Raw genomic sequence first — 21,317 nt, 5'->3', positions numbered from 1 at the left:
CTGTGATCTGAAAGGGGTCTTGAGGTGAATGATCCTGTACTCATCCTCCACCAGTCAATCCGTCTGTTTATTATTTGGCTTTAAAAAGAAACCCCTCCACTATGATGGAGCAAAAACTGTTACTTGGCTATGTCAAGAGAAAGCAATGCAACAAGTACAAAGCGTGCTGATTAATGCACCTGTGTCTATCTCTATCAGACAGAGAGCTAGATATTGATAGAGACTGCTATCCTCATCTGTAACTACATCAAGCTAGAGAGACTGTTATAATACAAGCGGACTGAGGCAGCCGTGATAGAGAAACCAGGAATGCTCGCCCCAATCTCTAGTCTTCAGTCTTGGCACTGTTTCAACTTTCAGTTTCATATGTGGAAAAATCGAAACTCTAACTCAGCTGAGTGTTAGTCAAAGAAGGTGTGTCCTGCTCCCCAATGACAGGTTGCTTAGAGACTGCTGATTTCCATCCCTATATAAAGAGAGTCCCCAGCATACAGGGACTGCTCTGCTCCAGGCATCTGCCACAATGTGGGTGCTCACACCTGCTGCTTTTGCTGAGAAGCTCCTGAGTGTGTTCAGGCAACCTCTGAGCTCTCTGTGGAGGAGTCTGGTCCCACTGTTCTGCTGGCTGAGGGCAACCTTCTGGCTGCTAGCTACCAAGAGGACAAAGCAGCAGCTGGTCCTGAGAGAGCCAGATGAGACCAAAGAGGAGGAAGAGGACCCTCCTCTGCCCGCCACCCCAACCAGCGTCAACTATCACTTCACTCGCCAGTGCAACTACAAATGCGGCTTCTGTTTCCACACAGCCAAAACATCCTTTGTGCTGCCCCTTGAGGAAGCAAAGAGAGGATTGCTTTTGCTTAAGGAAGCTGGTGAGTCCATGGTCCCAGACAGAAATCAGGATTCTCAACCATTGGGCAGTGTGGTAAGGCGAGAAGGGGCTGGGGGCACACACAAGCTGGGAGCTTCTCCAAAACTTGAGGTCACCATTTACCATTGCACAGTGAGCAGGTTGTCCTGTGAGAAAATAATTCAGTGAACTTTGGAGTAGGCACCTAGTCCTTCCTAAATCACAGAATTGGGCTGGAACGGGACTTGTGGAGCAAACCTGTCCCTCCTGCCACTTGGAAGCAAGAAGGGGTCTATGCAAAGGGCAGGTCCTTGTTACACTCAGTGTTTGGAAAGAGGTGGTTTGGGAAGTTTGTACTACTTTGTGAGTTTGCCCACAACACTAACGAATTTGAGTTTTCCAGAAACAGTTATTAATAATTAGGAAAGTTGGTAACAAAAACAAAAACTTTGACATAAAAATGGCAGTAGTTGAATCTTATATTTGAGTTTATGTATATTATTTTAATAGGAAACCTTAAAATTTTTTTAACAAATAAGTCAAGGACTTAGCTCTCAAGAATGCTTACTGAGCATCACCACGTTAGTGCCTGGCAGCATCTTGGAGAGAACTCAGCACGTGACCTTCGAATGCAACATCTTCCACTCCAGATGTGTTCTTTCTTCCGTCCTTGTCTTCCTGTCTTTCCTAGAGTACCTTCTCAACTAGTAACTTCAGCAACATCTCTAGCTTCTTTCCTTCCTTGTTTAACTTTTTAACGAAAGCATAGCATACATGCACCAGATTATACATATTCTGGATGTGCACCCTGATGAATTTCACAAAGCAATCACAGCCAGGTAAATAGCCTGCAGATTCAGGGAGAAAGCATCACCAGCTCCAGAAGTGCATGCTGCATTCCAGCCACTACCCTGGTAAGCACTTGCTGGACTTCTAACACACAGATTCATTTTGCCTGATCCTGTACTTTATATAAATGAAATCATACAGTGTGTCCTATATTGGATCTGACTTCTTTGCTCCACGTTACGTTGGCTTAGTTACCCAAAGCTGATTGCTCAAATGAGAACCTGACTTCCCATTCCCAGTGTGGCTTAACTCAAATTCCTATCATTTCTCACCAGGATTACTGTAATTCAACTCACTGTCTCTGCTTGCCCCATTGAAAACTCCTGATCTTATTTTAAAATGTACTTTTGGTGATTTAACTCCTAACTCTCCTTCTTATGAGTATTGTTGTCAAGGTCCCTGGCAAGCTCAATGTTGCTCTCAGCCTCTGCTACCCTGATGGCTTGGGTCCCCTCTGCTGTAGACACAGCCCGTCACACTCATTTTCTCCAAACATCAAAATCGTTAAAATGATGGTCATATTGTTGTCTCTTCCTAGAATGTCTGTCCTCAAATCTTGTTGGCGAACTTTCAAAGTTCCTTTGAATTCTCCTTGATCCTCTGCAGCCATAATTATGCCCTTTACTTTTCACTTATGAGCTTATAGCACTTGCTACAAATATGTCTTGCAGCTTTTAAAATGTACTATTTTGTTCAGTTTTTTTTGAATGTCTAGTTCCTCAAAGAAATTGCATTCCAAGGTTGAATTTTACCCTCCTGTGTGTCTTCATGCCTGACAGAATGTCTAGAATGTAATAGAGGCTTAAGAAATGTTTTAGATAAATGAATGAATGCATGAGTGAGTGAATAAGGAGATATGTCGAGTGAAATTACTACTTTCATTCAGAAAGCCAGGGTTTGAGTTTCTGCTCTAACATTTACTGGATTTGTCAAGACATTTAGCTTTTCTGAGTATCAGTTCCATGATCTTTAAAATTATCTTTAGATAATAATGATAACTGATAAACCAATCTCAAAAGTTGGTACAAGGCACAAACAGGTGAATGTTCATGTATTTTTGTCATAAAAGATAAATTATTATTAATAGTTATAATTAATACTTTTATATAATAACCTCTCGGTTTAAGTAAGTAAAACCAAAGTTAATTGAAATGCTTACAGGATAGTTCAGGTTGTATTTTCCTGTAAGAGAGATTTCTAGATAATGGAGGAAAACTATTTTTTTGGTTGTAAGAATTAAAGAAAGAGGAAAGAAACACAAAAGGTGGCTCCACAGTCAAGGACAGGTTTATTTTAGAGAAAACAAACCTGAGAGGGGCTTCTGGCTGAGTTAAGTCAGAGCCCACTCTCTTACAGACTAAGAGTTTTAAGGATTTAGGGTGGGAGAGTTTATTAGAGACTTGGACTGCTTCTGTTTCTCTTTGTTGTGCTTATCTGGGAGGGAGAGTTGTGTGTCTGTTCCCTATCTTCCTTCAGCTGCAGGCATACCCACCCTGAATCTGCTTTTAGCTTCCCTATCTTAGAACACTGAAGAGAAACTAATGTGCTTATTAAGGCCCATTGTTTCACTGGGACCCATTGTATGAGAGTGAAGTTTGGCAGTTACCTAAGAGACTTCCCCTCAACCTCCCTCTGTGCTCAAGCTGTCTTGTCTGTGTTTCACTGTCTGCTCTTTCTGGCTGCTTGTAGTTAGAAGAGAAGTGATTTCGTTGAAATGAATGAGGCTAGAAAGGGAGCTGGAACTTAAAGTGGTGGTGTTTGTCTGAGATGATGGTGTTCCTGCTCTGTCAGTGGTAATTAAAGGTTTAAATTCACATTGAAATTTAAATTTTAATATATATTTTTATATATTATATTTAAAATTAAAATTTACTATTCTGGCTAAAGATGCTTCTAAAATATATTATTTACTTTCCTGGCTTTTAGACTGTTTTGAAATTCTATTCAGAAAGACTGAATAGAGTTAAAAATAATGAGCATCAGATCTGGGCTGTAATACGATCACTCCTGTATGTTAACACTATTGTAAATAAATTACTCCTTGTCTAAGATCTTAATTATGCCTCTAAATTCTATTCCTTCCCTTTTGTTATTCTTCCATCCCTTCTAAATATACTCCTCAAAATTGTTAGCAGTTCTGTGCCACTGGCCAGGACCCTGTCTTACTTTCTCCAGTTTATCTGCCGCTACATCACCACACTTCTTAGGTAATTATGTTTTGTCTTGTTTTTTCGGGTTATAATGAGTGTCACTCAAACTGCCTCCCAGCATGATGGATTATAAATAGGGAGGTGAGGTGATATAATGCCTCACTGTCCAATCATAGAGACATCTGAGAGTGAAAGGGGGCACTAAAACTCACTCACAGATATTGTTTCGTCTACCATAAACCAAAACTGTTCCAGGCACACCAGCCTGGAGGCTTCTCTACTTATAAAGACTCTAGGCTTTGGAATCTAGGCATGTACCCTAGCTCTACTTTTCTCTAGCCTTATGATCTTCAGCAAATTGTTTAACCTTTCTTGCCTTCAATTCTTGCACTAAAAACCAGATAATAATTCCTTCCCCATAGGTTATTTAAGGGTTGAAAGCTTTAACCATATTACCTTGGGTGATGTATGGTGAGGCCAGATACAGATTAAGAGAGACAAGAAAGAGGTTTGCACAGGTTCATTCTACTATAATGCAGGCAGGCAGGTGTATGATGCACAGGCCCATCCTTCTAGAATGCAGACTGGCAGATGTATGACGCAAAGGTCCATCCTCCTAGAACGCAGGCAGGCAGATGTGTAACGCATAGACCCCATCCTCCTAAAATGCAGGCAGGCGGGTGTGTGACGCATAGACCCCATCCTCCTAGAATGCAAGCAGGCGGGTGTGTAACACATAGACCCCATCCTCCTAGAATGCAAGCAGGCAGGTGTGTAACACATAGACCCCATCCTCCTAGAATTCAAGCAGGCAGGTGTGTAACACATGCAAGAGACATGTTTTCTTCTCTGAGAAAACAAAATGACCCCAGAGTAAAGACCAAAGATATTAGCAATTGGAGGTTTTCCTATGAATAAACCAGTTTCCCTCTCTGTCTCTCTGTAGTGAAACCCTCCTTTGGACCAGCCCCTCCCTTCATCACAGAAATTCCATTCTGCTATTTTGTGCCACACTGAAATTTGAATGAACAAATAAAAACATCAAAAGAAGAGGCAGACACCAAAACAAATACACAGAGAGGATGTAGGAAGAAGAAAACTTCCAAAAAAATCTATAACTAGTAATTGCAGAGAGATAAGAGAAAGAATTGCATATATGAAACAAGAATAGAATGCCTGGAAAGGAATAGTCAGAATACGGAAGCATCTGGGGAACGAAAAATGGCATTTCTAAAATTAAAATCTTAATAGAAAGACGAAAAGGTAAAGTCTTACCAAAATGAGACCAAAAAATCAGGATAGACATAGGAAGGAAGATGATAAGAAAATAGTGGTTAAATTTAAAAATTCCAATATTCCAGTAATAGAAGTTCCAGAAAGCTGAAAAAGTAAAAATTGAGACAAGGTGCGAACAAGCAAATAATATAAGAAGATTTTTCTTTATAACATAAAGAGCTATGATTTGAGATTGAGGCCTTCCAGGTGACCAGACGGTGAATAGAGAGAGATTCCTAGGACACCCTGTCTTGAAATTTCAAAACATTAGGAAGAAAGCTTCTGGAGAGGGAAAAAGCCATGCACTTACAAAGAAGTACAAATGAGGGTGTTATCAGGCCTCTGAACAACAGCATTTAAAACTGAGTGAAAATGACTTCACCTAGAATGTGATACCTGGGCAAACAATTGATCACCAATGCATTTTGAGGCATACAAGTATCACTTTAATTCCTGCTTTACATTTTTTTTCGGGAAGCTTGTAAAGGGATTCTCCAAAATAAGGGAGTAGCCCAAGAGAGAGGGCAATGCAGAATCCAGGACAAGGAGTGGGGATGGGAAACGCAGAGTGAGGAGGAGTGTCATTCCCAGGCTGGCAGCTGGCCCGTGGACAGTCACGCCACATGGCAGGGATGTGGCTTTCTGCTTTGCAAATCCTGGTGCTGCCTCATTGTACCCTTTGGTGTCTGAGCAATTCTATTCATCTGTGTAACCAGTTCCCTGCATCCCTGTTTAGACCCCGAATTAAACACATGCTATTCCCATTGGGTGGGATTGGTGTTGGGAACTAGGGTTGGGGGAGGGGAAATTAATGATAAAGTTTTATTTCTTTTTTTTACATTGAGAAAATACTACTTTTGCTATTAAAATAATAATGTATATTTGTGAAATGGTAAAATTCATTTATCACCTTGCACAGGTATGGAGAAGATCAACTTTTCAGGTGGAGAGCCATTTCTTCAAGACCGGGGAGAATACCTGGGCAAGTTGGTGAAGTTCTGCAAAGTAGAGTTGCGGCTGCCCAGCGTGAGCATCGTGAGCAATGGAAGCCTGATCCGGGAGAGGTGGTTCCAGAATTATGGTGCGCTCCATGGGATGGAACTCTCCCTATTGCTATTGTTATTGTTGGTTCTTGTATTTCCTTCCATCCTGGGCCTTCAGCCAGACCTGCTGAGGAACTGGAAAGGAGGAAAAACTAATCTTGCTTACTCTAATTGCTTTTCAAGCTGTGCACGGCGTTATGGCAATTTTAGTTCCTTAGGGCTCTCAGTAAACAAGTTTGGTAAGTTAGATAACAGACCTTTTACTGAGATGACTATCTTGTACATTGCAATTTAGCAAATACAATATCTATGGCCTTAGTTTAGACACTAGGTAGGAAAATTAACACATTTGACAGCTTTGTAATAAAATATCTCTGTTGGGACTGGACTGGATCCATGACTAATTTTATCAGAACCTCGTGGTGTGTGGATTGGTCAAAGTGGAGGGCTCCAAGGGATTCCACCATGTAGCCAGGATTAAGAACCGCTGAATTCTAAGGCTGCTGAGATTCCTCACAGTTCAGTTTTCTGCAGATGTCATGTCCATATAGCAGTTCTTAAAACTTAGCAAGAGCTTGGTAAACATTAGCTCTTCTTATATGGACTGTCATGTTGGGAAACAGGTATAACCTGTTACAGTACAATTCTCTGTTCTTGTTTGTATGAGCTGTTGGAGCCTTGAAGTCTTTCAAAGGGAAGCTGCATTTATAATCTGTTGAGGATGTTGCTGAGACATCTCTGATACCCCATCTGTGATGGTGCAGACATGGACTGTGGGGGAGGGACGCTATGGATGTGGGTTGGAGGGTCCATCTGATAAGGGTTAAGCAGGTAGAGAAGAGTCAAGGTATCAGGTGCAGGTGAATTAGGAAGGGCCTACAAGTGTGTAAAACCAAAACGGTAGTGAAGGGAGGTGCATAAATGACTAGCCCTGTATAAAGGCTACAAAATTTTGTCACACAGGGGGTCTGAGATTCAAAAGTGAACTTTGGGAACCATACTCAGAGAGAGAAAAAAGAAACTGAGGAAGCAGTGTGATGGAGACTAACTGGCGGGGTTTTCTGGGTGGGTACCCAGCCAATGCCCTTCCTCCAAGATCAGCTGTCCAGGATGTCCTTGTGGTGTGCAGAGTAGGGACAGTACTGCATGTCCAGGTCAAATCTCTCAGGCTTGTGGGAGAAAGTGGTATAAATTAGTGAATTTAGAAGCATATAAGAAAAGACATTGTCAGCAGCATGGAGACAATAGGAAAGCATGAAGACTGCGGAGAACGGGAAGCATCGCGCCCTATTCCTATAGTGCATGAGTGGAGAGCCAGCTAGGAGTTTTCATTGATTTTTGTGCAGCAAGAGAATTTGTATGATCCTCAAATTATTAAACATAGATCAAAACTCTACAATTATAAATATTTGCAAATAATTAGAAATATTTTTAGGCATTGTGAGGAACAAATGTATATAGATGCCTATCTGGCCCATAAGCTGCTGATTTTCCACCTCTGGCTTAATGGGTCAAGGATGGGTCTATGTGCTTGAGTGGATGAAGAGAGCTGTTTTAGAGCCCCACAACCTCTACAAGTTTGGTAATTTGCTGGAAGGACTTCCAACACTCAATAGCCAGCTATACTCACAGTTAGGGTTTATTAGAGTAAAGGATACAGAACAGAAACGGCAGGATAAAGACATATATCATCAGAGTCCAGACACAGGCTCTGAGTCCTTCTTCAGCCCAGGCCTCACAGGTTGTACTTTCTTTCTAGCAGTGAACTATAGGGTCATATTTGGAATGTCTTTGCACAAGAAGGTCCATTTGAGTCTTAGGGTCTGAGGCTTTATACAGGGCTAGTCATTCATGCACATGCTGCTATGTAACCAGCTATTGGAACTGAAACTCAGGACCCCAACAATGCAACCAAGGAAATCATGGATCTTGTTAAACAATCCTGAGAAGTCTTGACAAGTTGATTCAACATGCCCCATTGCTCCAGGTTTATACACCTCACCAATGATATACAGAATATTGTAGTCACCATATATGCAGGAATTGGCCAAGATTCCACTATGGTTCCAGGTTTTCCTGGAAAGATGTAGGGACTGAGCAAACAGATCTCTCCATTAAATCTTTCTTCCCAAGAGCTTTGGCAAGGAAAAGCTGAGGACAGGAGGATAGTTATCATGAACATATAGCAAAAGTTGGAAAGGGGGCAGAATATAGCAATTGACTTACAGATCCTCAGATGACTTGGAAATCAACTAGGTCTGTCTTTCGTATAACTGATAAATCTCTCTGTTTTTGGTTTTGAACTTAATTTCTGGTCTGTTTGGAGATCAGGTGCTCAGTTACTTGCCTTTTCACAATGTGATATGCCATTAGGAATTTATTTGAGATCAATTTTTAGAACATTTTGAGTTGTTTTAAATCATGGACAGTTGCCTTATTCTGGCTCCAGTTTATGCTAGATGTTTTGAGGGCATATGTTACATACGGATAAAATAAAATTAGCCAAAATGGGAGTTAAAATGACTCTTTTTATAATATTAGAGGATAGTTGCTTAAAGAGTTTTTGGAATTTCCAGCTTCTATAATTTGAAAGTAATTTTAAGAAAAAGAGTCAGCTCTTAAAAAGTCACAAAACTAGGAAAACTCAGACTTAATCAACTGCAAGGAGTGACTCAACCATTGAGAATACCTGTACTTAAGAGATAAGTGGATAGCATGAAGGAGCAGAGGAAATTGGAGGGATAATAAGAGAGGTGGAGTAGAAACTAGTGTGACAGAAACCAAAGCGAAGGTAATTGTGAACACTTTCTGTGCTCCCAAAACGATATGCTATCACAGCTCTTCACATACCATGTTGCAAGGAGGGGTCTGTTTACATTTTATTCCCACACCAGGCTTCCCTTTCTCTTGGTTTTCTTGGCATCTAACACAGTTGTCTCTAACATCACATAGAATGTCTCTAAATATTTAGATGATAAGCCAGCTATCAAGGAGATGTCCAGAAGAAGCTGATGAACTTAGCAAAAATACTAGGGATCTTCAACAGAGCAATTTTATCTGTGTGATGGAAAGAAAAAGAAGTAAATTTATAATTGTTCATAAATAAGTCTAGAAGCATCCAAATATATCTACCTGCCTCAGAAATTACATAATTTGTATGCGGGAATAAATGAAAAACCTCATTTAAATATATCAGTAAGTGCTCACACACATACATGTGCAGAGTTTTCAAATAATCAACTAAGTATTTGCATCATTATTTTACATACATAGTTTTTCAAGTTTGACACAAGAAGAAAGTAAAATTCATATCTCAGTGAGTTTTGTGGGTATAAGGAAAAGTGTCTTTTTAAAAATTTAAACAAGATATATTTTATCACAAGAGATCTAAATAGCCCGAGGGGCTTGGTCCTTGGATAGAAAAGTTTAAAGATGATCATTTTCCCTCAGGTGAGTATTTGGACATTCTCGCTATCTCCTGTGACAGCTTTGACGAGGAAGTCAATGTCCTTATTGGCCGTGGCCAAGGAAAGAAGAACCATGTGGAAAACCTTCAAAAGCTGAGAACATGGTGTAGGGATTATAGAGTTGCTTTCAAGATAAATTCTGTCATTAATCGTTTCAACGTGGAAGAGGACATGACGGAACAGATCAAAGCACTAAACCCCATCCGCTGGAAAGTAAGTACACAAGGTCACTTTTGCTGTTTTCCTTCAAGAAAACATGCAGGAATGACTTTTTTCAATTAAACTGAAAACAATACTGATACAAGAGAACTCTGGACTTCGTAAGCCAGTCCAGAAGTCAGGTTCTTGGTCTTTCAGATCTGTTAGATTAAAACTATACTTTTCTTTGCCTTACTTCCTTTTTCTGAAAACTTGAAAAGATTTCCTTTGGAAATATTGTGAGGATAAACATCAAAAAATATGCTCAGTGCTTGGAAATGTTTGGAAGAATATGTTCATGGAAAGTCTAAATTTATTTTTAAAACTCTTGGCTTATGGATGGACAGATACCGGTTCCTCATAAATTCTGATGCAGTGAATTTCTAGAAGACATTAGGGGCAAAGTCATCCCCAAGTTGTAGCAAAATGGGACCTTTATTCCCAGATTCATGCTTTAGGGCTGGCCCCACTACCAGCTACTAAAAGCCTAAAGTCCACACACATGCAAGCCAGCTCCACATGTGCAGCTCCCACTCTGTGCAGACACGCATGACTGAAATCCCAGTTTTCTACCTTTGACTGCTCATCAGAATCAAATCAGGAGGCTGTTTGAGAAGCAGCTTCTTGGGCCTCATATCTGCTGCCCTGAAACAGGGTCTGTGGTGAAGGCAAGCATAGCAGGGAGGGCTTGCACAACATGTATTTCTAACAAGCAGTCCCGGTGCAATGAAAGATAAGATGCAGAGCTCAGTGCTAGCACAAACACACAAAAAGATGTGGGAAAAGTCACATGATAGAAAGCTATGTGTGCTACCATACCGTGAAATGGCAAAACAGGCTGAGCTTAAGTGGAAGGCTTCATATAGGAGGAAGCATTTGGCTATGCTCTGAAAAATGGAATGAATTTTCGTAGGTGGCAAAGACCTGAAGAAGAAAGGCACATCCAGACTAGAGGGCTTTGCCTGCACAAAGAACAGCTTTTCCTTCAAAGCTGCCTTGGCTGTTTTTTTAAATCCCATGTCAGCATTCCACATAGAGTTAGGGAGGAGGGAAAGGGATATTCTATCATTTTCCTGAAGCTGTCCTGTAATATTTGGAAATGGGTTAGGGGAAGCTGGAGATGCTACTTTCAAAAATTTTTAATAGGTATGTTGAGCTTGAACTTTTGGTTACATATATAAGGACATGAATTATCAGCCACATTCCCAGGTCTAGAAGGAACTGGAGAAAAACTAAAGAGAGAGGTCTGATAGGAAAAACAGGGACGCGATCCACCAGGAAGGCGGAGGCTCCAGCTGGAGGGCTAAGCTGCCTTAGACATATTGACTTTCCTGCCTGCTCCTCTCCTGTCCCCACCTCTCTCCTCTTCCCCATGTTTCCTGTTACTGTCTTCCTCATTGTTCTCTTTTGGAGTCCTTTTTTCAGATGTGTAAGTATTTTTTCCCCACAGCTTGGTTTTCTCCTATCTCATGGCCTTTCTCTCAGATATTTTGACTCCTACACTGGCTTCCATTCATCTGATTCACTGTGGATTTGCCATCAAGATCCTGACTCTTTTGGTGGAAGGCTAGTTTCTGCCTGTTTGGAAAACCAGATTATTGATGTATGCAGGCTTCCAATTGATGTAAATTGATGCTTCTGGATCAGGTGCCTGTTCTTAGTCCAATCATACATTGCACTCAGAACCTAGTTTCCTGAGGCTGCCTCCTCCACTGTGAGGCTGTGGGCTGGAAGGTGTCACCAGCCATGTCCCTGGGACAACAGCACCGGGCATGCGATTACTCACTGGGAGGCTTTGTTGTGGCCTGTAGGCTTGCTCCAGCAGCATGGGAGGAGAGGGCTTCTTCTACGCCCCCATGCCCCATCCCACGCCCTCAATAGTGTTCCCCTTCCAGCTCCTATGGCTTGCTTTTCTCCTGCAGAAGCCCTTCCAGTCTAGCTGGCTGATTCTGGAGTCAAAGTCCCTGGAAAAAAATGCCTGTGATGTATGTCTTCTTTGATAGTCAAGTCTGTTCATGATTCAAACCCACATGGGAGGGCACTCCCTCCCTGCCAGGCCTCTCCTTACCCTGAGCCTGGATGAGGCATGGGGATGGGTGACAACCCCTCCCAAGATGCTCACAGTCTATTAAGGAAGACATCATGAAAGCAAATAGCAAAATTATCCTATGACCAGGGGCCGGTGGAGGCAGATATCAAAAGACCGAGGAGCAAAAAAGAAGAGGAAAAATAAAGAGTGAGCAAAAAAGGCAACATTGAAGTGTTGACAATTTCTTCTCATCTGACTATAGTGGCATCTGAGTGGTTCAGACGATGATATTAGTGAAATTCTGTGTAGAATCATCCTTTCCATGGAAACCCTTTAGATCTGGGTTTGTCCTGGCTCTGTGTTGGGTTGGCTGTCACCCTTTGTCACCTTGGGCAAGTCTCTTCACTTCTTGCCTTTTCTAGGACTGACTTTTATTTTCAAATGATGGTAGTATGTATAGAATAATACACTGTCCACACTCATACACACACATTTGTTTACTTAAAAGACTGTTGAAAGAGAATATTAATGACTTTGAAAAACTGTTCTTAAGTACTACATGAAAAACAGACATATGCTAGAGGCCTTCATAAGAATATATTAAAAATCAGCAGAGAAAACAATGTTTTTAAAATGTGTTTTTCTGGGTTATGGGATTACACATGATTTATTTTTATGCTCTTTTATAGTTTATATTTTTTCAATAAGTACCCATTATTTTGTTGTCTGAAAATATTATGACTCAATCAAACATAATCTAGACAAGTTTTTGAAAGTTTATATTTTAAGAATGTTTGTGCTTCTGACACCATATTCCTAAATTTCAGGGCTAGCTTTCATTTCCCCAAAGTAATATCTTTCTAGAATGTTCCTTAGCTCATCAAGTCTCTTTGCTCAGAAGAGAAGAAGCTTGAAAAGGGGGAGTGAGGTTTGGGGGAAAACACGATGGAAAGCTCTCTGCAAAGCAAACACTACCATTGCCTTTCAGGTGTTCCAGTGCCTCTTAATTGAGGGTGAGAATTGTGGAGAAGATGCTCTAAGAGAAGCAGAAAGATTTGTTATTGATGATGAAGAATTTGAAAGATTCTTGGAGCGCCACAAAGAAGTGTCCTGCTTGGTGCCTGAATCTAACCAGAAGGTTGTATAAAGCAAAAGTTGTTTTCTTTATCATCACACATTCAGATTGATTCCCAAAAGGGAAGTCTCTCAGCCAAGGACCCCACACATTGTTATTTTAGAGGGTTCGGTGTTGAGAAATGGGAGGAGTGCCATGTCAGGGCAGATAGGGCTGAGGGCTGCCATTGGCTCTGCCACCTCCTAGCTGCAGGGTCTTTAGAGAGCTTCAGTTTCTGTATCCACGATGGATAGAGTAGTACTTTGCAGATGATACAATTGTATATAGATTCATGTAGATATTCCTGCTATATGATTCATATAAGTATAATGTCCTTATGTGTCATACATGCATGACATAGCCCCTAAACATAGAAAGAACTAACGAATGCCACTCTATTGATATCAACATTATCACTTTATTTAGTTGAATAATCTCTATGTAAAATTTTGTTATGTTGCATAGAATGTAGAAGAAATGTTTCCCGTTTAGTTTTCTAATGTAATGACAATTGGATCCATCCTATTAGCACAAATTTCATACACAGATAAAACAAGGTTGGCCAAAGCATGTCTACACTGTGGAGCTTCAGGTATTACTAGAAGCTGGGTATCTAAAAATGTGTTCTCAGAAGCTACAGAAAAAAAAAATCCATTAATAAGGAACCTGCTTATTAATGAAAGATACAAACTTTAAAAAAATTATGATAGTATAATTGAATCCATAAAATTAAAAATATGTCACACATATAAAATTAAAAGTGAAGTATGTTAACATGATATACTGAATTGTATAAAATAAAGTATTATATATAAAAAGTTATTTAAATCAATAAGAATCTATTAACACCAAAAAAGCAAAACATCCAATGGGCATAAATAGATAATTTACAGAAAAAAAATGGTGAATAAACATTTTAAGAGCAATTGATATTGTCTATATTCAAAGAAATACAAAATAAAATATGAAGCATAAAGTTGCAGTAAGAGAAGCAAGTTCATACTGTTAGCAAGAGTATAAATTATTGCAACTTTCCTAGAAAACGAATTGCTAACTTTATAACCTTTAAAATAGCCACATATTTGAATTTAGAAATTCTACCTTAAAACATGAGAAATATTCACAGAAGTAGAGAAATATTTATGTAAAGATATGTTACTGCAGTATTAAGAATAATACTGGCCGGGCGCGGTGGCTCACGCCTGTAATCCCAGCACTTTGGGAGGCTGAAACAGGCGGATCACGAGGTCAGGAAATCGAGACCATCCTTGCTAACACGGTGAAACCCCATCTCTACTAAAAGTACAAAAAATTAGCCGGGCGTGGTTGCGGGCGCCTGTAGTCCCAGCTACTCGAGAGGCTGAGGCAGGAGAATGGCGTGAACCCAGGAGGCGGAGCTTGCAGTGAGCGGAGATAGCGCCACTGCACTCCAGCCTGGGCGACAGAGCGAGACTCAGTCTCAAAAAAAAAAAAAAAAAAGAATAATACCAAAAAAAATAAAGATAGCCTGTCATTCAGTATACAGAGAATGAGTAAATCTGTAGGTTCACAGAATCAAATGTTACACTGACTAACAAGCATAGTCCAAAAATTTTTAAGTGAGAAGGAGAAATTCTGATAATATAATAGTAGGTACAGATAAAAAACAATATGCAAAATTAATTTGAAGTTTAATCCTAATGTGTAAAAAAAAGTATCTCTGCATATTCCTTTGGTTATCTTGGAGTAGTGGAATTATGAGTAGTTTTATTCACCTTTATAACTTTTTGAACTTCAAAATTTTATAACTTAAGTATTAGTTTTATTATTTTAAAAACAGCTTCTCCATCTGCCATCCAAAAATACACATACAGGAAAATCTCTACCCCATATGCTTAAGTAAGGCTAGGAACTCAAAGAGCAGACATTCATTCCTCATGCTTTAGACTTCCGAGGCTCTAGGTAAATGGTTCAAGTTTAAAAGGTAATGTTGAAGTGAACACAAATGAGAAAATCCCAGAATGGAAGACAGGATGACCATCAAAAAGAAGAGAAAGGGGGTAGAGGAGGTTTTCCTCTATGCACTATTTTATTTGATTTTTAAAATTCCATCTTAATTAGTTAATATGACATCAAAGAAAATCTGGTTGAGTACCTCCTTTGTAAGAGGGACTGTTAACCCTTTGACTCATTGCCATTTTCACTAATGCTTCATGAGCCAGGTTGTATCATCCCCATTGTATACACCAGGAGGCCGAGTGGTAGGTACTCATTTACTTGACTTGTATCAGGGGCAAAATCTGAATTTTGGTGACCCCAAAACCTACGAACCTTTTAGCCAGTTTGTTTCAAACTTCATCAAATCACCTGGGATCTTGTGAAAGGGCAGACCCCTACTCAGTGGGTCTGAGGTGGGCCCACCACTCTGCACCTTGAACTAGTTCCCAGATGATGCTGATGCTACTGGTACCCCACTAGACATTCAATAGCAGGTCTGCTCCTATCCCTGCATAGGAGTTGGCAAACGCTGGCCCCAGGGATGGGTCTGGCCTGCCACCTGTTGTAGTACAGGATGCAAGTTAAGAGTTGATGAGGGAAAACATCAAAACAAGAATCCTATTTGTGACCTGTGAACATTATGTAAAAGCTGGTTTTCTGGGCCCATAAATTAAGTTTCAGTGGAACTCTGCCAAGCTATTTTTCTTATGTATCATCTGTGGTGGCTTTTGGGCTGCAAAGCACAGTTGATTAGTTGTGACAGACTGTGTGGCCTGCCAAGCAGAAAATATTTGCTATCTGGCCCTTTACAGAAAACATTTTACAGACTCCTATCTACAAGGATAGGTATAGAAGGCCTGGATTCCTTCCCATCAACAGTGCAGGTACAGCTTCTCTATACCTATAGAAGTCAGAACTATTTATAAGTAATGTTAGGGTAATAATAAAATCCTCAGGTAAATCCACCCTTTAGTTGCAAAAAATAGCATTCAAGAGAGTTCTGCTTTATACATTGAAAAGGGAGCAATTAGATACATGGTGGACACAGTCATTGGAAATATCACGTAAAGAAGAAAAGGGCTCTCCCAAAGTGTGAAGGGAAGGGGAAATTGCCTTGGAGTTCACTGTCAGGGAAGCCTTCAGGATGAAGGTTCTGATGTTTGACCTTTTCAGCAAAGAGCAGAGAATACAGGCCTGCTGTGATCTGTTGAAAACCGAATGCACACAAACAGAGCCTTGTCTTGCGAGGGCCATGCCAAAGGCAACTCAAGGGAAATGAGAAATGCTAGATCCAAAACAATACAATGCAAACACTACAGGTGGGCAGTTGCGCTCACATACTGAGAAATGCACCTGAAACTAAATTTGTATTAACTTCTCCTTTGCAGATGAAAGACTCCTATCTTATTCTGGATGAATATGTGAGTATTTCCAATGAGTTATAAAATTAACATTTAATTAATTAGCAGCGATGGCAGAGTTGAGTTCCATGAGCATAACTATCTAGTACTTATTTGTCCTTCTTAATTAGCACTTCACAGTTTGATAGTCAGTGATTATTGTTATGCCAGAGCCCTCACTTCACAGGATCAAATGTGGAGCTAAACACTGGAACAGGATAAGCTTGAACCCAGGTCCCAGCATTGATTTGCACTGAGCACCATGTGATATTTTCTGCCATATAGCTATGCATCCGTGGATGTCACATTGAACCCGTTATCACACACAACAGAGTCGTCTGTTATGTAGTCCTGGGCTGGAGGCTCTCCTGAGATAGGGCATCCAGCCTACTTTGGAGGAAGGCCATATCACTCTTCTCATTATCTTGGACAAACCAGGCACAGCCAGCTTGTCTTCTGATTGATAAACCTTGGCTTTCATAAGGAGAGGCTTATGTTTCTGCTCCAAACACCACTGATATTATTCCTACCCCCACTGCCTTCCAAAGGAAGAGGGAAACCTACCCTTCTCAAAATTGAAAAACAAATCACTTTCCCCTTTCCTCTGTCTTTTTTTTTCTAGATCTATAACCTTTGCCACTCTTCCTAGAAAAGGACAAATAATTCCATTTGAAGACATATTTTAAAGAAATGAGCTCCAACAACCTTGAATTCGATATTTAAATTGGATTTGTTTGTTGGAGAAATGCTTACTGTCACTTTTGATGTTTGCTCTTCTTTCTTTCTTTTCTTTTTTTTCTGAGGTAGGGTTTCCTGTCACCCAGGCTAGAGGGCAATGGCACAATCTTGGCTCACTGCAGCCTCAGCCTCCTGGGCTCAGGTGGTCCTTCTGCCTCAGCCTTGCAAGTAGCTGTTACTACAGGTGTGCACTACCACACCCAGCTAGATTTTTATGTATTTTTTGTAGAGATTGGATTTTGCCATGTTGTCCATGCTGGTCTCTAACACTTGGGCCTCCCCAAATGCTGGGATTCCAGATGTGGGCCCCCATGCCCAGCCGGTATTTTGTTATTTTCAAGTTAACCAATCATTGTTTATACCCATTTCATTTCTTAACAATATAACCTTTCTTAATAGAGCATAAGGGAAAAGGTGATAAGGAAATATTCAGTTTCTGGGTCCAAGGTAGAGAGGAAAATTCAAACAATTTATTTTTGGAGTGGAAATTATTATGATTGTCTAGGGATTTTGACCAGCATCCCTCAACAAACTCGCTGGTCTCCACATATTTGGAAAACACATTGTTGAACCAAAATTTGCTTTTACCAATTGAATAACATTGTGCTTCAACAAGTATCACTTGAGCTCCTATGAAACATTCAGTGTAGGTCATAAGGAGTGTGAAGAAATCATTTCTGCCTACAGAGTAGAATAGGACAGAATAAAACAAACGAAAATGGATGGAATAAGATTAAAACAAAGAGCCTTCGCAGGTCATGGAAGACTCTTCTTGATCTGGCACCTGCCATGGAAGACTCTTCTTGATCTGGCACCTGCCTGCCTCAGCAGCACCTTTCTTTTCATCCTCTCTCCATTTCTCAAAACAAGCCTTTGTTAATATTTACGTATATGCATGCATGCACTGATGCATGCACATCATTACTATTCCAGAAACACCGTCTAACTCCATTTCCCCGGTACATCATGATATATCACACTTCTGTGCTTTTATGATACCATTCCCTCCAATTTAAAATCTCAACACATAATTCAGATGTCAGCATTTGGAGGAAGCCTCTCCTGATTACCCCTTCCCCCAGTGGAACTACATCTGCCCATGCGGGGCGCATATCATTCTGTTTATTGTGCGCTTAGGTGTCTACTGTGCTCAGCCCAGCCTCTTCCACCAGATCATGAGCTGGTTGAGTAGAGAGATGGGGTCCAAGGGGTTCAATATCAGCCACAGGTTTCAAAAAATATCTGTCGACATGACTGGAATATCAAAAGCTATTTGGGATTAATAGTCTAGATAGAGTTTTACAGGATTCATCACATGGAAATTTACCAGTTTCTGTTATGAATTTTCTAGATGCGCTTTCTGAACTGTAGAAAGGGACGGAAGGAACCTTCCAAGTCCATCCTGGATGTCGGTGTAGAAGAAGCTATAAAATTCAGTGGATTTGATGAAAAGATGTTTCTGAAGCGAGGAGGAAAATACATATGGAGTAAGGCTGATCTGAAGCTGGATTGGTAGAGCGGAAAGTGGAACGAGACTTCAACACACCAGTGGGAAAACTCCTAGAGTGACTGCCATTGTCTGCAATACTATCCTGTTGGTATTTCCCAATGGCTGAAAACCTGATTTTCTGCTGCACGTGACATCTGATTACCTGTGGTCACTGAACACACGAATAACTTAGATAGCAAATCCTGAGACAATGGAAAACCATTAACTTTACTTCATTGGCTTATAACCTTGTGGTTATTGAAACAGCACTTCTGTTTTTGAGTTTGATTTAGCTAAAAAGAAGGAATACACACAGGAATAATGACCCCAAAAAAGCTTAGATAAGGCCTCTATACACAGGACCTGACATTTAGCTCAATGATGCATTTGTAAGAAATAAGCTCTAGTGATATCTGTGGAGGCAATATTTAATTTGGATTTGATTTTTTTAAACAATGTTTACTGTGATTTCTATATTTCCGTTTTGAAGCTATTTCTTGTTCCAGGTTTGTTCATTTGACAGAGTCAATATTTTTTGCTAAATATCCAGATACCAGTTTTCACATCTGAGACATTACAAAGTATCTGCCTCAATTATTTCTGCTGGTTATAATGCTTTTTTTTTTTTTTTGCCTTTATGCCATTGCAGTCTTGTACTTCTTACTGTGAAGTATAGAAATAGCCAACAGATGTTTCCAAGAACATATGATATGATAATCCTACCAATTTTCAAGAAGTCCCTAGAAAGAGATAACACATGGAAAGATGGTGTGGTGCAGCCTGGCCCACGGTGGCTGTTCCATGAATGCTGGCTACCTATGTGTGTGGTACCTGTTGTTTCCCTTTCTCTTCAAAGATCCTGAGTAAAACCAAGATGCGCTTTCCATTTGATGATGGAGTTGACATGGGGGCAGTGCTTGCACTGCTTTATTTGCCTATCATTTGGCCATATGAGGCTGTCAAGCAAAAGAATAGGAGTGTAGTTGAATAGCTGGTTGGCCCTACATTTCTGAGAAGTGACGGTACACTGGGTTGGCATAAGATATCCTAAAATCACGCTGGAAACTTGGGTAAGGAAGAATGTGAGCAAGAGTAGAGAGAGTGCCTGGATTTCATGTCAGTGAAGCCATGTCACCATATCATATTTTTGAATGAACTCTGAGTCAATTGAAATAAGGTACCATCTAGGTCAGTTTAAGAAGAGTCAGCTCAGAGAAAGCAAGCATGAGGGAAAATGTCACGTAAACTAGATCAGGGAACAAAATCCTCTCCTTGTGGAAATATCCCATGCAGTTTGTTGATATCACTTAGTATCTTATTGCCTAAAAAATAATTTCCTATCATCATTTCAAAAAAGCAAAATCATGGAAAATTTTTGTTGTCCAGGCAAATAAAAGGTCATTTTAATTTAGCTGCAATTTCAGTGTTGCTCACTAGGTGGCATTTAAACGTTGCCTGATGTCATTAAGCACCATCCAAAAATGCTGCTTCATAATCTGTTTTCGAGACTTGGTGATTTTGAAAGTTTTGGTTTTTGTGACTTTGGTTCTCAGAAAAAAAATATTCCTACTTAAATTTTAAGTCTATAATTCAATTTAAATATGTGCGTGTCTCATCCAGGATAGGATAGGTTGTCTTCTATTTTCCATTTTACCTATTTACTTTTTTTGTAAGAAAAGAGAAAAATGAATTATAAAGTTGTTCCCCATGGGTTTTGATTGTATCTAAGCTATGATGACCTTCATATAATCAGCATAAACATCAAACAAATTTTTTACTTAACATGAGTGCACTTTGCTGATCCTCATGGCACAGTGGCTCACGCCTGTAATCCCAGCACTTTGGGAGGCCAATGTGGGTGGATCACGAGGTCAGGAGTTCGAAACCAGCCTGGCCAACATGGTGAAACCCCATCTCCACTAAAAATACAAAAATTAGCCAGGCATGGTGGCATACACTTGTAATTCCAGCTACTCAAGAGGCTGAGGCCGGAGGTTTGCTTGAACCCTGAAGGCAGAGGTTACAGAGCCAAGATAGCGCCATTGCACTCCAGCCTGGATGACAGAGCAAGACTCCATCTCAAAAAAAAAAAAAAAAAAAAGCAAGAGAGTTCAACTAAGAAAGGTCACATATGTGAAAGCCCAAGGACACTGTCTGATATACAGCAGGTATTCAATCAGTGAATCAGTGTTATTTGAAACCAAATCTGAATTTGAAGTTTGAATCTTCTGAGTTGGAATGAATTTTTTTCTAGCTGAGGGAAACTGTATTTTTCTTTCCCCAAAGAGGAATGTAATGTAAAATGAAATAAAACTATAAGCTATGTTAAATACATTTTCAGCTGTTTTATCCACTATTATTCACATACCACGCCCCCCCACCCCCACCACCTAATGCACTGTGAGGATTTGCAAGGCCTTAATGTTTAAAATATTCAAATGTTAATTTCTCTTAAAGGGGAGAAATAAGGACTTCTAACATTACAGTAAATTCAAATTCAGTCTATATGGTGTTTTGCTTTATGTTTTCCATTTTAAATGTGAGTGTTAGTTTTGTAAAACACATTTAATTGGAAAAGCAAGGAACAATTTCACAGAGGTATCTTATGTATTAAGGGAAGATATTTTATGTTGCATTTAATTATTTCTTTTTTTAATCCAAAATCTTATTTGACCATGTTTGTCTAGAAGTGACAATATTGTTTCTTACATTAACTAGAACCAGAGCCTGGAGATAGAAAA

General features: G+C 40.0%; 1 protein-coding gene across 2 annotated transcripts in view; it reads left to right on the top strand.

The window, feature by feature from the left end:
• Window positions 1-20,910, top strand: part of RSAD2 (radical S-adenosyl methionine domain containing 2) — a 32,476-nt gene extending 11,566 nt beyond the window's left edge. Inside the window, exons 1-6 of one of the 2 annotated variants that reach the window (XM_054474401.2) lie at window positions 471-869; window positions 6,041-6,202; window positions 9,615-9,844; window positions 12,847-12,996; window positions 16,338-16,370; window positions 18,439-20,910. In XM_054474401.2, coding sequence (XP_054330376.1) covers window positions 524-869; window positions 6,041-6,202; window positions 9,615-9,844; window positions 12,847-12,996; window positions 16,338-16,370; window positions 18,439-18,603 — 1,086 coding nt within the window. In that variant the 5' untranslated portion in view covers window positions 471-523 and the 3' untranslated portion in view covers window positions 18,604-20,910. Of the gene's footprint in view, window positions 1-470; window positions 870-6,040; window positions 6,203-9,614; window positions 9,845-12,846; window positions 12,997-16,337; window positions 16,371-18,438 lie in introns of those variants that run through there. The other variant, XM_063648995.1, reaches the window with a different exon arrangement.
• The last annotated feature ends 407 nt before the right edge of the window (window positions 20,911-21,317 follow it).

The sequence above is a fragment of the Pongo pygmaeus genome, chromosome 12, assembly GCF_028885625.2.
Source record: "Pongo pygmaeus isolate AG05252 chromosome 12, NHGRI_mPonPyg2-v2.0_pri, whole genome shotgun sequence".
In the NCBI taxonomy this organism is placed as follows: domain Eukaryota; kingdom Metazoa; phylum Chordata; class Mammalia; order Primates; family Hominidae; genus Pongo; species Pongo pygmaeus.
This window is presented reverse-complemented; position numbering and strand designations above follow the sequence as displayed.